This window comes from Haemaphysalis longicornis, unplaced genomic scaffold (assembly GCF_048455015.1).
Source record: "Haemaphysalis longicornis isolate Haplotype H1 unplaced genomic scaffold, Haemaphysalis longicornis Haplotype H1 scaffold_4, whole genome shotgun sequence".
In the NCBI taxonomy this organism is placed as follows: domain Eukaryota; kingdom Metazoa; phylum Arthropoda; class Arachnida; order Ixodida; family Ixodidae; genus Haemaphysalis; species Haemaphysalis longicornis.
Genome location: NW_027526361.1, coordinates 40,244,203 through 40,259,867, shown reverse-complemented (window position 1 = coordinate 40,259,867; position 15,665 = coordinate 40,244,203). Strand labels below are relative to the sequence as shown.

The following is a 15,665-nucleotide window of genomic DNA, read 5'->3' as shown; positions in this document are numbered from 1 at the left end:
CTTTGACTTTTTAATGTTTTGCGAAAAGGAGAAAGGTACGCGAATTTGCGTGTCCACACTGGAAAGATTCAACATCGGATTCGAATCATCTTCGGTATGGCCTCACGGGGATGTTAGTGGTGAGATGAGCGATGGTTTGGTTGGGGAGTACTGGCCTGGATAGTCAGGCTAAGAAAACGGAGTGGAGGGCCGGACGTGATCACGTGATAAGATGGACTGGTACTTTCGTAATTTCGCGAATAAAGACTGCATGATTCTTCCGAACATCAGATCAGATTTTTAAGAGGGACATTGGGTAATCATGCGTGAGCATCAATCCGGAGTTACTTGGCTCTGTTGGAGAGAAAAGAAATGACACCAGGTCGACGCAACCAAAAGCTGTTGACCAAAAGACTGCCTTAAGATTTCAGCCCATATCTCCCGGGAAAGTGATTCAAAAGCAGGTCCTAGGGGCGCTTAGAAGAAGTTCCCTAGGGCCAGCATATATTAGAGTACTTATATTTCCCACACAATATGTCTTCTTAGCAAAGCGTTCAGGCCTAGCGGTGAAACCAACTTTCAGAGCGTCGGTGTAAACCTTCATTCTTTAAATTTTGCTTTCTCACATATTCTTCTGCAGTAAAGCCTTCCGTTAAAATATCCCGTTCTTGCGTATTTCGGGTCATCGTACACTGAGCACCACTAGACTGGGGAGCCCAAAACTCAGCGACATGACTCAACGAGAAATGATGTGCCCTATGGTAGGAGGGACCTCAACTATCGACAGCTTTCTCTCACATACACAAAAAAAGACCACGTAGCAAAATTACCCCGTAGGACAACCTTTCGAAATTTTAATTTCATGGCGATTTTGTGCTTGTTTACTTTTTGTCAGCTGTCGTCTTCCTCGATTATTTGTTCATTTTGTTGTGCGGTAATGGGTGGCCGTAAAAAAATGTTGAAGCTCACCTGTCCCGTCTGTTCTAGCAATTATATATTTATTTATCTTTTGGAACAGCTTTGTGACTTCCGATGACCAAAGTGTGGCCTCATTAACAACGCTTGCTAGCGGTACACTATGGCTTCTGCGTACAGCGCGGGGAGCTAAGAACTATTACCACACACAGCGTCTATTGACTGCAGTGGTGTGGTCAGAGCCTGCGTATGCGACGTCTGATGTGCGACGAAGCAAGCGTCAGTCGACAACTCCCTTCCTTTAATTTTGTCGCGTTTCAAAATGGCAGCCCGGGCGGCCGTGCCCCGCTCCTCAGCCGTCTATTGCGGGGACCCGGAGCGCGAGCCCATGCATGGCCGCCTCCCGGCGCTCCTTGGCCTCGCGGCGCTTCTTCTGGATGAAAGTTGGGATTCCCACGGCCAGGAAGATGAGGAACAGGCAGCCCAGCATCACCACCACGGGTCCGGCTGCGCCGAAGTCATCGTGCCGCCGACCTGAAACGAGTCGACGGAGTGTGTCTTTTGGAGCGAAAGCTCCATTACTGCAAGTACAAACGCAGAAACGAACTCGTTTCGCGTTGCGACACTCTGACCGTCAAGCTCAGCCAAGATCAGGCTACCGCCTCGTGCGGCTGCTCTGGTAAAGCGTCTAATCGCTCGTTCGTTTTACGAGGAGGGGTGCGGAGAGGGGGATAGGGGTAAAGAGTAAAGCCGTGCGCCAGCGGAAAATGGTTCGTTCGAGGAGGCGCTCAGCTCAGCCCAAGGGCATGGGTTCGATCCCGGTCGCAATGGCTGCTTTTCTGATGGAGGCGAAAAGCAAAAAAACGCGCCCGTGTGTCGACGTTTCGGTGCATGTTAAAGATCCCCAAGGTGGTCAAAATTGATCGGTAGCCCTCCACTACGGAGCGCCGCATAGGCCAGGCGTTGCTTCGGCGCGTTAAACCTCACAATCAATCAATGAGGAAGCGCTGGCTGCAAATAAGGTCCTTGCGCATTCGCGCCTACAATGCCGACTGCGCCGAGCAGTGTCTGTGATTTGTCTTGTGGAGCAATTATGTAGAGCACTGCGCGTTCTCGGCGCGAAAACCGAGCTATCGTTCGACAAACTTGGCTTCACCGCGTTCAACCACGGCAACAACAACAACAACAACAAACAGCAACAACAAATTTAGGATTGCTTGGCAGCAGGGCCATAGACCATAGCGTTCAAATGGCGTCACGCATGCTTGCACACCTGTCGTTTTACACGCAAGAGTCGGCTGTTGCAACGGAAACTGGGAGGCGGAAGGTCAAGTGTTTCGCGTACCAGCTTCCTGCTTCCGCGAACCTGTAATCTAGGCAATATGTCGCCTAACCACCTTGCTTTGACCTGTGTGCCCAAGAAGGGAGACTTCAGTTCATATGTCCAGTTCACACGGCAGATGCTAATGACGCAAAACCGTGCAGTTATGGCCAAGGGAAGGTCCTCGTCAAAAGCAAAATATTGTAGTCTAGACAAGTTCATATCCATATGGGCTGTATCTTTCTTCGACGGTTGTGTAGAGCTGCGTACAAGTCTCCGACGAGCTATAGGTTACCAAACGGCTGACGACGAGCTTACCGAACAATAACTACAAACAAAACATTCCATCCACACCCCACCATGTCAGCACAGTCTTAAAAATACTAATGCCGTTAGACGGCACTGTACCCGCAGCTCTAGCGTTGATCTGGAACGCTGTCAAATGCTTCTTTTAACACTGCGAACCAAAATACGCCTGAAGGAATGTGCACATATCAACGAGGGAGCCTACACAAAACCAGTGCAACGACTGGTTGTGACTCGCCTAAGGCACGCAGGTTTAAAAACTGTGTTCAAAGCGCTGAAGCTGCACCTATATACGTGTGGGCTGTATGCCGCACTGTAGGAGATATATATGCATTAATTTAGACTACCTGGCATTTTTAAACGTCGTTGCGCTGAAATATTGTACATATTGGCATTTTCGTCTTCTACTTTCAGCAGAAGCGCAGGCGGTTGCAGAAATTCAGGCCTCTAGTCTCATGCATTGCAGTGTTTTAGCCATTGCTCATTTCCCAGGGGCATTTCCCACCTAAAAATTCCTATTGTGAGTGCATACTCTACTCCATTGATTTGCAAGTAGGTTACGAGCAATATTTAAAAGCACCACAATGAAGCCGTATATTTTTTAGCGATCACGTTTTAAGTTGTGTTGGCACTAGCTTCCATCTGGAATCACAGTTTCATTCACCTTCATTTGTGCCACTGTATTTTTGAAATATCCAGAAACATAACATTGTGAGGTGTATACGTACAATATTCGTGAGGTATGCACAGACTAATCCAGTTAGCCAGGGTTGGACATTTGGCTCTGGGGAAGCTCAGCTTGTATTGTATAAAAAAAACTTCAAGAAAAATAGTAAGGTACCGATAAAATGTAGCCGGAGGTTAGCGGTTTGGTTTATGCGTGAAAAAAATGCATATTTGACTCTGGAGGAGCTTAGCTTCTAATGTATGAAACAACTTAAAGAGCAATATCAGGTAAGGTATTAATAAAATATAACCGAAGTTTGGCGGATTGTTATACGTGCGTTAACAAACAGAAGTTCGAGAACTTGTATTCGTGCTCCAAAGAGACATCCACGAATTTTCCTTGACAGCGCACCTCGTATTTTCGCGCAGAGTGAGAATTTCTCTGTACAACGAGCATATTTTGCAGGGACTTCGTCGCTGCATTTGTGGCACAAATTACCAGCGTGCAGAAGTGACTGCCTGCTTCAACAACTTTAGTAAAAAAAACAACAATAGAGAACGAGAAAGGCCTTCCCTCTTTGGCTGTGAAACTGCGCAGAACCACAGTCAACGCATCAAGTATGTGTTCAAACACCATGTTTGCCCACCTTTCCTTTCTAATTATTTCCGCTGTCTCGAGTAGTGACAGCGGAGGAGTGACTTTGAGAGGCCGTGAAGTGGCTCGCCTCAGTACGCGGGGAGCTGGCGCCACACACAGGACCGGACACGCGTCTGCCGTCGCAATTAACTGCGCGCAGCCATCCCCACTCTCCCTCTTTTGCGCTCCTGACGGTACAGCGTGCAGTGCTGCGGGACAAAGTGCCGTCTCGCAGGAGTCTTGATAAATGAGCACGCTGTGAATTGCGCAGCGCCGCCTCCCGTCACAACTGCGTATGCATATGGCCCCGCTGGGCACGACGTGTTTCGCCGCAACACGAGCGGCGGCCGCATTGTGTGCCCCGCGGTTGGCCTGAAGATGGTGGAGAAATTGCGCGACATAGGCTTAGCAGATAACAGCTAACCTAATATTAAGCCCGAAATCGTAAAACAAGCTTCCTTTTAGGGGCGAAGCACCTCAGGACCTCGCTTTGTCCGTGGCTTGTTCCTTGGCGTCCGTGTACGCAGCGTTGCGCATGCGTGAGGAGCGTTGGATTGAATTGGATTGGATTGAACTTGGATTAAACTGAATTGTATCGGATTGGATTGGATTGGAATTGTATATACTGTACACACGCGTCGTCACTTATTTACATGCCCGAGTTGGCAATGCCACGGGTGATTTGCGGTAAGAACGATCCCCAGTGCTTCTCCCACCCGACAGGATTCACTTCGTGGAGATGCGTGAATTTTTTTTCCAGCTTTCGAAGAATCGGTGGGGACATTGCAGGTTGGAGCTTGCTTCTTTTTAAGCGTGCTCGGCTATGAAGGAATTTACCATGTCAGATGAAAAAAAAAGAGAAGAAAGGCAGCGCGAGAAATTAATTTCAGGCGAAAGGGAAGCACAACACGCGCGCTATCATGAACCAACTAGCCACGAACTAAGCAACTATCAAAAACTTGTACTATTATGCCGCATTTCGCGCGCCAGCCTCCGGAACCTGCTGAGAGAGCAATTGGGACCGAATAAGATCTTTTAACTGTTGGCCCAAATATCGTTGGATACTAAACAGCTCATGACGGAATAATTGTCGCTTTAGCGAGAAACGAGTGCTGAACAATTTACTTTGGTGTTGAACTAAGCACTGCATGGTTAACGCAGCGTAATTTCTCTTGCGAAGAAACTGATGTGCGTGTATAGTCACTCCTAAAAATGGGCTTTACCAGAACACTACAGAACGACCAATCATCGTGAACAAATGAGCAAATTTGGTGAATCCCGAGGCTCACTCAGTATGCGATTAGAGCAAAATACGCTGTCTGCGCTGTGACAACAGCGGGAGGCGTGCATCTGCGCTGTTCTCACAGCGCAGATTTTCACTTTTAGTCACGACGATTGGTCGCTCTGGTGTGTTGAGCTGAAGCCCACCTGCGGAATTTTTTAAGAGTGAGTGTGTTGAAACCCTCATCCCCACATTTAGTAATGGCCCAGGCACTCACTTGAGGCCCCTTTCATGCCTTAAAGGGACCCTGCAACACTTTTTTCAACTTTATTTGAAATCTTAAATGCTTGCAGAATGTAGTCACCCAACACACCCAATACTTAGATTAGGGGGTCTCAAAGTACCTCAGCCAAAAATTACTGCTCTATACCCATCAGATAACTGGTAAACTCGCCCAAAAGATTTTTCTCTCTTTCCTGCTATTGACGTTCTTCGATGCTTTGAATTACGTCACTAACGCCATGTAGTGGCTGTTGGCCGGTTTTTCTTCAGTTGCAGCAATGAACGCTTTTCGGTAGCAACTTAAAAAGAAATGCCACAAAAACAAAGCAGAAATGGAAGTTGTATCTGGTGCGACGAGCAAATCACGCAGCGCCGCTCCGTGCTGGCGATAACTATAGCTTTCGCGGTGATTCCAGACGCGAAGGAAAGAGTGAAAGCACTTATCGAAAGTGTTGCAGGGTCCCTTTAATTCTATCCTGGTATACGATTGAGGATAATATTCAATCGGCCTGCCCCCCTCTCCCCCCCCTCCCCTCCCCTTCCAATCCCAACCTTGGTCGTAGTTTCGGAACTTAAGACGATGACGCGGGATTGGGTCGAGTCTAGAGACCAGAAGGATCTTTCTCATCGAAAGGCAGCCTTTTGATATTTTCCCACCCTCTTCCCTACAGTAATGACGATTACAATGAGGATGATGAAGTGCATGCCGTGATGCTCATACGAGCTCACGGACAGGCAATTTAGATTGAATACAGGCGAACATCCTATTCACTGGTAACAAGGCATTGGTCGTCCACCCACGTGCCCACATGGTTTAAAGATTTTCGTTGAGAATATATCTTTAAAAACATGAAAAGTTAGGTACGGGATTTTTTTCTTTGCGTCTCATAGGACGACACGGGGAAGTGAAGTATTATATTTCGTAGTCACTAAGATTTCTTTTCTTGTATGTGTGACTTTCGTAGCGCGCGAAGTTGGACGCATCTGTTGATGTTTTAAAGAGCATAATATAACTCTTACCGGCTACATTGTTGGGGTGCTTGCCTGTGAATCCTTCCGGGAACGCTGAAAGTAAGAGAGGTTTCGAATTAGTTAGGAATCCAAACGTTCGCAATAATGGGGTCTGTGTATTTGCCCGAAAGTCATCGCTGCATTACAGAGTGGGCTGGTGAGAAATCGAAAGTCATGGTAGCGATGAAGTTGTGGGTGTTAAGTAGGGAAGTGTGGTTCACCTTTGATGAGTTGCTGGGCCTCTGTGGCGAGATTCTGGAACGACACATCTGTGAACATAACATTTACAGTGATATTTTCGCTGTAAGAAGCAAAGTAAGCTATAATACTTCAAGATTATAGTATAATATTTCTAAGTTTTGCCAGGCGAGAATAAACAACTATTACCGGTATAGAATGGAAGCAAAAAAAAAAAAAAACATTATTGTCGTTCCTGTACAGGTTGTCGAAGCATTTTCGCGATTACCTGGGTCATGCCGTTTTAAGACGAAAAGGATACAGACTGCAAAGTTTCAGTACTAGTAAAAAAGCAAGAGAAGGAGAGCGGAAAGAGAAAAGCAAAAGTGGAAGGCGTTCCATAAACACGAAAACTGAACGGAGAAAAAAGCTGGGCGCTGTTTACAATGAAAAAAAAAAGAGAAAAACTAGCGCCCTTTCACTCTGTGAAGATGGATGACCTGGGAAGCTGGACACAGTCCACGGAGTGCCTGAAAGAATACTTCCTTCTTTCGTTCTCGCCAGTAATGGGCTGTTGGGCACGCCTTGCATGAACGCCAAGTCCGCGGTCATTGCCGCTTGAATGAAGTCGCCGTCTTCTAACTGCTTTCTCGTGATCTTGTTAGTGGCCTCGTTCACGCGGAAGGTCAGAGTCTTCTCGACGATGACATTCATCGCCGTGTAGGGAACATGATTCGGTTCGATCGACGCCGCATCTGTCTGTGCGCCTTGTCTCACTGCTCGCATTGGCGAATGGCGTAGGATGAGCACTGGTGGTTTTTTTAGGGTGCCCGAGGTGGATTTGAGGGAACGCCAATTACAATAGCTGCTCGTCGAGTTATAGCGAAATGAGAGTAGCCCCCTCCCCCGGTGCGAACGCCAAGCAAGTAGTGAGTGCCTTTCTCGAGACCCCTCGTACACGGCAGTCCGCCTAACGATGTGGATGGCCGAGGCGCACTGAACGGGATCGGCGATGTCGGTCACCTCACCCAAAGCCTCAACTTCTTCCTCGCGTACCGGGGCATCCTTGGGAATGTTCTCAAACGTTTTCGGGTCTTATCGGACATTGCAGTACTTGTACAGGAGCTTATCCATCAGGTACTCCAATTAGGTCTTGATGTCAGCTTCTTTGACCACTCCGGACTTGGCTTGTGTGTGAGTGGGCGCTTAATGTAAACTTCCACCGCACTGTCGTTCGGGATGTCACGAGGAGGAACTGCAGGGTTCCTTGCACATCGATGGAAACGTTCACAATCTGGTCTAGAATGCCGTACCGACCGCGGTCACGAGAGAGACGCCTTATGCACATAAACAGCCAACGGGGTGCGATCAGGCGCTTCTCGACCGCGTTCAGGCGACGGAGATGACACGGGCGCGGCAGGTGTACGTAGCCGGAGCGGGTCGCATACTGGGGCATGACCCTCTTTAGTAGAGGCTCCCTGAATATTACAGCACACCATGAACTATTCAACGGTGGAAGTCCTATGAGGGAATCGTTTGACCAGAACCCCAATTTTTAGCGTTTCCGATTTTGATGACGTCGTTATCGAGCCAGACTGTATCGCACACTTCCAAACTGGCGCCGAAATGGCGATCGACGTAATCATGTTTGAAAAAAAAAAATCGTGCTGCATGTTCTGGGGTAGCGGCTTTGCGTTGTTTTTGCGTCCATTCGCGCTACTGTGCGCGCCGAAGCACCTTCAATCGCCACAATTATCCGTCCCAGCGAGCGACACGCGTCCGTCCCAAAGAGAGTTAAAAGTGCAGTTCCTGCTAACGGTGCTAGCGCAATTATCAAAACTTATGAAGGCCGCATCGGTGGTGGCGAGCGGAATAACAGTTGCGAAATGCGGGTCTACGATGGCCAGGTGGAGCACCGGAGAGGCGCCGAGTAAATCCGCTTCACCGGAACGAAAACTCGGGGGGTTAGACACATACTGCTGCGCAGTAAAAGGGCAAAAGCAGCAGAAACTTGATATTGCAAGAAAGATACCATTAGGTTCGTGGTTGTTTCTGAGCTTACAAAAGATAGCCGTAAATTGAGTTTGATATTGCGCCGATAAAAACGTTTGCCAACAACTCGCCGCCACTTACTTTGCTTCACGGCTGAGCTGTCGAAGGAGAGCAGCCTAGAGACATTGCGTGTCCCGTTAGAGGAGAGAATCTCTGAAAGAACAAACACAGAAACACTGCACGAACGAGAAGACTGAAAGATACGTTATGAATTCACTATATTCTGAGAGCGAAACAAAGCGTACTATAAAGCAAGCGTTGAATAGAATAATAAATTACGGTCCCTGAAACTGCTTGCGCGAAATATTTTCTCTCGAATAGGATGAAACTGGGTGAATTAGGAATTTATTGTTTGAGTTTAACCGCATTTATATAAATGATTGATTGATTGTAGGGTTTAACGCACTGACGCAACGCAGGCGATGAGGCACACCGTAGGGGAGGGCTCCGTATTAATTTTGACCATCTGGGGATTTTTAACGTGCGCCGAAATCTTGTACACACGGGCATGTTTGCTTTTCGCCTCCATCAGAAAAGCGGTCGCCGTGGCCGGGAATCGAACCGGCGTCCTCGTGATCAGCAGCACAACCCCTTAGCCACTGAGCCACCGCGGCGGGTGTTATATAAAGGAAGAAGAATTTATATCGCGCATCAGTCGAGAAAAACTGTAGCGGGTGAGAGTGAAGTGTAAAAGAAACGAAGTGTGTGAAATACGTAAGAAGTTGTTCATTTACGGCTGCGGCGCTTCAGAGCGGCGCTAAAGTAAGTTGTTGGGCTTTTTAATGCTTAAACATTCTTTGGAGAATCCCCTACAGGCATCTATCCCTCTCCGTAACGCGGGACACGACGCTAGCGTACGTATGCGTGATTCTTATGGGACATTTATAAAATGCACTAATGCCTTTTGTTAGAATCCCTTTAATAAAAGTCCCTGTGGCTTAAGGTCTCCAAGGTAAACATACGCAGAGCGGAGGTATGGGCGGAGGTGAGCGCTTGGAAAGAATGCCAACGCACTATCAGGCTTCACCCACACGACAGTTGCTTTGTCAAGTTCAACGTTAAGAAGTATACGATGGAGACCGTTTTGTAAGTATTTTTTGTTCCCATTTAGAGGCTCCTTACTTTCCTTTAATAAAAAAGGTTCCTAAAATAGGCATGTCTTTTAAAACACCACTGTTAAATTATCACTCCCCTGTCCTTGTACAGGCCAGTGAATTACCCCTTTAATCGACTGGCAACTGATGTGCTAAAATAACTGGTGGGCCTAAAATTTGAACAAATAAACAAAGAGTAGACAAGGTACTGGGCACTGTGCCGTGCCCGCTCTCTTGTTCTTTCCCTCATATTTACGATGCATGTGTTGAGCCGTGACGTCATCTGTTGTCGGGGCCTCAATGGTTTGTAGGGCTTCAAATAAAACCGTATATATGACCGAATATCCGGGGCTGTCTCGTAGAGCCCTCAATATAGCCAAAACTTTCCCCGGATCCTTCAGCACAAACCGAAGAACGACGTTGAAGCTGGGGTCACTTGGACGCCAGAGCACCGTGATGGCTCGGGAAGGGGGGGGGGGGGGGGGGGGGACGTTAGGTAAAGAGGTGTTACATGGTCTTGCCACCTGACAGTCCGGAGTTTTGCTTGATCATTCCCAGCTACTCGTACGCGGATATCCTGATCATCGCGACCACACCTATGCGGACTGTCTCGAGTACGACGCTAGCTCCGGTTCCTTCACCGCGAGAAACTGAAACGAATCACGCCTCCTCGCATCTTTAAGGACTTATCCCTGAGCCGATCCCAAGAAACCAACAAGGTACCGACCAACAAGGTACCTGCCAACACGGCCACTACCCGTGATATAATCCATAAAAGCACGCCTCTTGGCCGCAGGAAGAAGGGCATTGACACCACTGTCCCACGCATATGCACATTTTGTCACTCTATGTGTGAAGCTGACATGCAGCATCTTATTGTGCACTTCTCCGCTGCACCGCAACGGGCCCGGACGGCCAGCCAGCACCAAAGCACCTTGGATTAAGGATGCCTCTAACTGGGTGCGGTCCCTAGGAACACCTTCCTGCTCACAAGTATATTAAATGTTTGTCTCTTATTCTCCGCTTTTGATTCTCGTCGACACAACCGTAGTGTTTTTCAACCTTTTGACATTGAAGCCGTGCATAAGGATATACGCGAACACCATCGATCCCTAGTTGCAGTAGTCCACGTCAACGCTTCTAGCGCGCTGGCTCTCGTGATTTGATGGGTGCCTACCTCCTCCCTTATTCGACTTTTCCCACACCAGAAGCCTCTGGTACTCCTCTTGCAAATGAAAGAATTTGTCGATCAATATTTAGGCTGCCCAGTTACGCGCGGCAAAGTAAGCCAACCAGCCAAAGTTTCTTCAGCGCAAGAGCGCTAGGTGCTCCATTTTGTAAAGTATGGTTCTGTCGGAGTGTGAAATCTGCCAGTCAAGGTCCACAGCGAAGGAGTGCCGCTCGAGCAGGAAAGAGCGTCGCTAGGCAACGCGTTGCGCATGCGCGTCGGGTATGCCTTAAGCAGCGGCTGCTGTACGTGCCAATGGAGAGTGCGGTAGCTGCACAGGATGCACAGAGAAGGAGTAAGTAGAGGAGGTTAACGCGTACACAGCCGAGTTAAGATTTACATGGCCTTATCTCATCGGACTTATGCACGGTATCGCCTCTATTGCGTTTATCGCATGGCAATAGTTTCAAAGAATGGACGAGTCAAGTAATACGGCCGATATAGATTCTCAGCGTTGCGCTCGCCGAGCGAAAGAACAGCGTAGTCAACGCCAAGATCAGTGTGTATACGTTAAAACCGAAGTAATGGCCAGACTACGAGCGCAAGAAGCGCAGAAACGGGAGTATAAAAATAAATAAATAAAGAATTTCACATAAAAAGTCAATACAAAAAATAAAGACGAAATATCCCAACTAAGAAAAACCAAGAGGGATTGCCCGGGTTGGGGGCTGCCAATTGCATTCACCTTTATGAAATGAGCTAGTTTCTGTTTTATTTAATTAATTAATCAATTATTAATTATTTCATCTTTATTTGCCATTTATAAGATATTTATGTACTATTTATAAGCTACAATATAGACAGGTGTGAATGATTTTTGTTCGGGAGCGTAATATGTCGCAAACACCACCAAAACTGAAACCTCACGATATTGACGAGTTCTAAATTTCGAGGAGATGGTGCCGGTAACACAAAAAAGAAAAGTCAATGTAATAACTTTCGATTTTGGTTTTGCTGCGTCTTCGTTCCTGTTATTTCGTTTCGTAAAGGCAGGTCAGGTTACTGGAGTCCTTACAACTCTTGATATTCCCGCAGCGTGTGCACAATAAATGGAGGAACTGTTCTCAGTTAAGACAAGCAGGGGCGGTGCGTAAACATACTAGCGGCGGAGAGAAAAATTAATTGCGCTCCATCGGACAGCGGTGCATGAAGCGCTGGCAGCCGTAATTAACCTCCACCTTCCCGCTAGCTCACCCGCCATTTGAAGCACGGCCGTTCAACCCGGCTGGAGGGCAATGGAGGGACAGACAAGAAAAAGCGCCATAGTCCCGCCAAACGTTACTAGGCGGCGCTACTTGTTTGTATGCTTGTATACTGTCGTCTATTCGGGAGGCTGGCGCGCGTGTTTTAAAAAGCCCAATTTCGCGCTTCTTGAAATATTGTTTTTATAATAGCAGAAAAACTCTCCTGCACTTTGCGCAGTAGCTTACTGTCATATCTGAGTATAGCTGATGCATCTAAAAATGCGCTAGTGAGGTAGAACAGTTCTTAGTGTTTATTTGATATTCACACGATTTAAAGAAAGAACGTGTATACCCACAACTTCCTCATAAAAGGCTTGTTTTTATTCGGGATTTAGTCAAATGCCATGAAAATTTTTCTGAGAGGTTTGGAAAAATATTGAGGCTGATAAATGAATGAAGACGGGTCCAAGGGAGGCAGGCGGGATAACGACGTGGCGGCCCCGTGGCCCGACGTGTAGCATTCATAAATCAAAGCTAAGTTCAGCACTAATTACGCGAATACAAGCGGACGGCAAAGTAGTCAGCAAAACGTTTCTACAGAATTTGCGCGGATTTGAGCCAATACGGATAATTCGAATGGCAGTAGTCACACGGGGCCTGTACGGGCTCAAACCGATTGACTAAACGTTTCTATTTGCTATGTATATTTCCCAACGCATTTGGCATTTCGCAAATCACGTTAACGTCATCGTCCCAGTTCTGAGTCACAATTACGCGCCACGTTGTCTTCACGCGGATGCATTTTGCGAGTCAACAAAATGAAACGCGAAATATTCAGTGCGCAAATACATCAATTGTGCCCCATTATGCCGGGCGGTAAGAAAGCACCAATTGACAAGCGGTTCGTAGGCACACCGTTAACAAAACAAGGCAGAAAAGAGGGTGCTAGACAGAAAACTAGCCCAGCAGTCTCCATATAGCCAATAGGCTGCGTCTCATCTCACGGCAACCGTGAGAATTATCTTCGGGTAATTCTCACGGCAGTTTCCATAAAAGCTTGCTGGCCTTAAATCTGCTCTATAATATCACTTCCCAACGTAACCTCACGTTACCTAACCTCATCGAACGCAACCTAACGTAACCTAACCGAACGTATCATAACCTACCCTACTCAAACCCAGCCCAACTGCACCAAACCTAACCTAACTCAGCCCAACGACAGAGAACACAACCTAAATTAAACCTAATCCAACCCATCCTAGGTGTCCTGTACTTCGATGTCTTGGAGAAGTAATAACCAGAATAAAAAAAAGCATTAACGAAATCAAGATGAACGAAAACTTCAAAAATTCCGAACGATGAAAAAAAAAAAAAAAAAAAAAAACCTTCCCATGCCGGACTGGAACCTAACCATTCTCGTTGAAAAGCAAGTGCTATACTACAGGGCTAGATGAAACGCTGTAAGACCCAGTTTTTCGGAAATGTTTGTTTCAGAGAACCTGCGGGAGGCATGCTTAGCCAAATAAAGGCGACTGCCGTGAGAAATTTCTGACGGTAATTCTCACGGTTGCCGGTATAATAGGGACTACCTAACTAATAACTGCCCTGAACATTCTGAGCGGGGCATCGCATATGTACCCTGCGAATTCACTTTGAGCACTCGCGTTAAACTACGGCCCAACGTTTTCAGAAAGCTTAGTTGAGGAACCAGAGAAACGATTAAAGGCATCGTACAAAACAAGCAGATCTTACACGTACCAAGCAGATAGTTGGCGTCCATGGCAGCCCAGTAATGCCTCACTTCGTTCTTCTCATTCTATGTGCGGCGGGATCTATTGCACAGCTATCACTGATATTGCAAACGGATCTACGGGAATTGACCCAGAGGTTCGGTTTGCATAAACAAGGCGCGCTGCTTGAGCCCCGCTAACCCACCTGGTGCAACTGTTTGAAGCCGAGCTTGCGCATGAGTGTCCTGCAAGCCTTTAGGAGACTCGTAAGCGTTTCCTGCGTGCGTGTTTACAGCAACACTGGCGAAATAAACGCCCCTTCCTGCTTTGCCCGCGGGTGGGAGGGGAAGGAAGGGGCGTTCGACGCTTCGAGAGAGGGGGAAGCGGCATTTCATTGAAAGTTGTCAGACACAAGTTCCTCTATCCTAGCCATCGATACATCTAGCGCTTTTGTGAAGCGATCGTGTCAAAGACTCCTTCTAGTGCGACGAAAGATAAGCATTGTAGATACAGGCTTGGAGGGTGTTCCTTGTTTAATTTTTCTTGCACGAATAGAGATTAAAGGTATGCTAAAGGCAGGAAAACATTTTGCTTTAACTGAATGATCATACGTTTTGTGTCTCTCTCGGCTTTTGTTCGATGACCAACGAGGCGTTGTTTGCTGAGAAATATATAATTGGATGGGTCATTTCTTTCTGCCGTTTCATTTCCGTTTTTTTCATCACGTTAAAAAGCACGTCACAAAGTACCCAGTGCAAACCGGCGCCCTATTTTCAGTTTTACTCGATCGTCGCCATCTTCCTAAGTGCCTGTTCTCGTTGGCTTTCACAAGCGAAGCCAAGATTGAAAGCCAGTCAGAAATCAGGTTATTTGACTTCATCTTGTTTTGTCGGCGCGCAAGCAAAGTTGGCGCCAAGGGCATCGACGCACCTCAAAGGGCATCGACGCACCTGATGACACCGACGAAGCTTTCCAATCGCTGTTCGCATTAGAGCAGGTACAAAAAAAAAAAAAGGAAAGAAAGAAAGGAAGATGCACGCGTAAGTGCTAAATGCAGTTGCCGCTTTGCTCGTTTCGACCAACGCCTATTGCGCTAATAATATCTGATTTTGCCACTATAGTAAGCCTCAAAAGAGCTAATTGAAAGCAACTGGTTTGCCTGTCACACACCCGAACAGACAGAGCATCACCTTGATAATGCCATGAAAAGAGCAGGTACACCAAGTTTCGCGGGGTGCATGTGGCAAATAAAGCCCAAACTCGCCCGCGATTTCTTCTTGGTTTCTATCCTTTATTTTATTCGGGATAACTCACAGGGAGCCTGTTCGAGTGCACTGCTTTACGATGCGGACGGGAGCGCCGTCACGTGGTATATTTGATATTTCGCGGGGTTTTTTATCAGTCCGAAAAAAATGATTGCGTATTTAGTATGTCGCTGAAAATACCACAGTCATATGTCCCTCGCGGGTACCTACAAGTGCCTCATTGGCACTTTTAAATCGAAGCTGTAATGTCATCACTGATTCCGTTGCACGCCAATGCGCCGTGTAGGAAAGCGGAATTTCTGCGACGATGTTGATTGATTGACGCAACGCAGGCGATGAGGCGCGCCGTAGTGGAGGGCTCCGGATTAATTTTGACCACCTGGGGATCTTTAACGTGCGCCGAAATCTCGCACACACGGGTGTTTTTGCTTTTCGCCTCCATCAGAAAAGCGGCCGCCGCGGCCGGGAATCGAACCCGCGACCTCGTGCTCAGCAGCGTAACTCCTTAGCCACTGCGGTGTTGCGACGATGTTGATGAGTGGTCGTGGGTGAAGTGAAAGACAAAGAGCTTCCCGTTGCTAAAACAGAATCTGGGC

The 15,665-nt window shown here is 47.4% G+C and overlaps 1 protein-coding gene across 1 annotated transcript; it reads right to left on the bottom strand.

The window, feature by feature from the left end:
• Positions 1-107: 107 nt before the first annotated feature.
• On the bottom strand, positions 108-14,111 carry LOC144178540 (uncharacterized). The gene is made up of 5 exons (XM_077706475.1): positions 13,833-14,111; positions 8,650-8,721; positions 6,561-6,608; positions 6,349-6,393; positions 108-1,428 (listed from the first exon to the last, which is right to left on the bottom strand). The coding sequence occupies exons 1-5, from the start codon at positions 13,852-13,854 to the stop codon at positions 1,247-1,249; spliced, it is 369 nt and encodes a 122-aa protein (XP_077562601.1). The 5' UTR covers positions 13,855-14,111; the 3' UTR covers positions 108-1,246.
• Between the last annotated feature and the right edge of the window lie 1,554 nt (positions 14,112-15,665).

Excerpts from the sequence above, each read along its gene's own strand:
- LOC144178540 (XM_077706475.1), bottom strand. The coding sequence starts at position 13,854 with ATGGACGCCAACTATCTGCTTG. Across the intron at positions 6,609-8,649 it reads CAGCTCAGCCGTGAAGCAAA|ATGTGTCGTTCCAGAATCTC; the intron begins GTAAGTGGCGGC and ends TTATGTTCACAG. Across the intron at positions 6,394-6,560 it reads GGCCCAGCAACTCATCAAAG|CGTTCCCGGAAGGATTCACA; the intron begins GTGAACCACACT and ends TCTTACTTTCAG.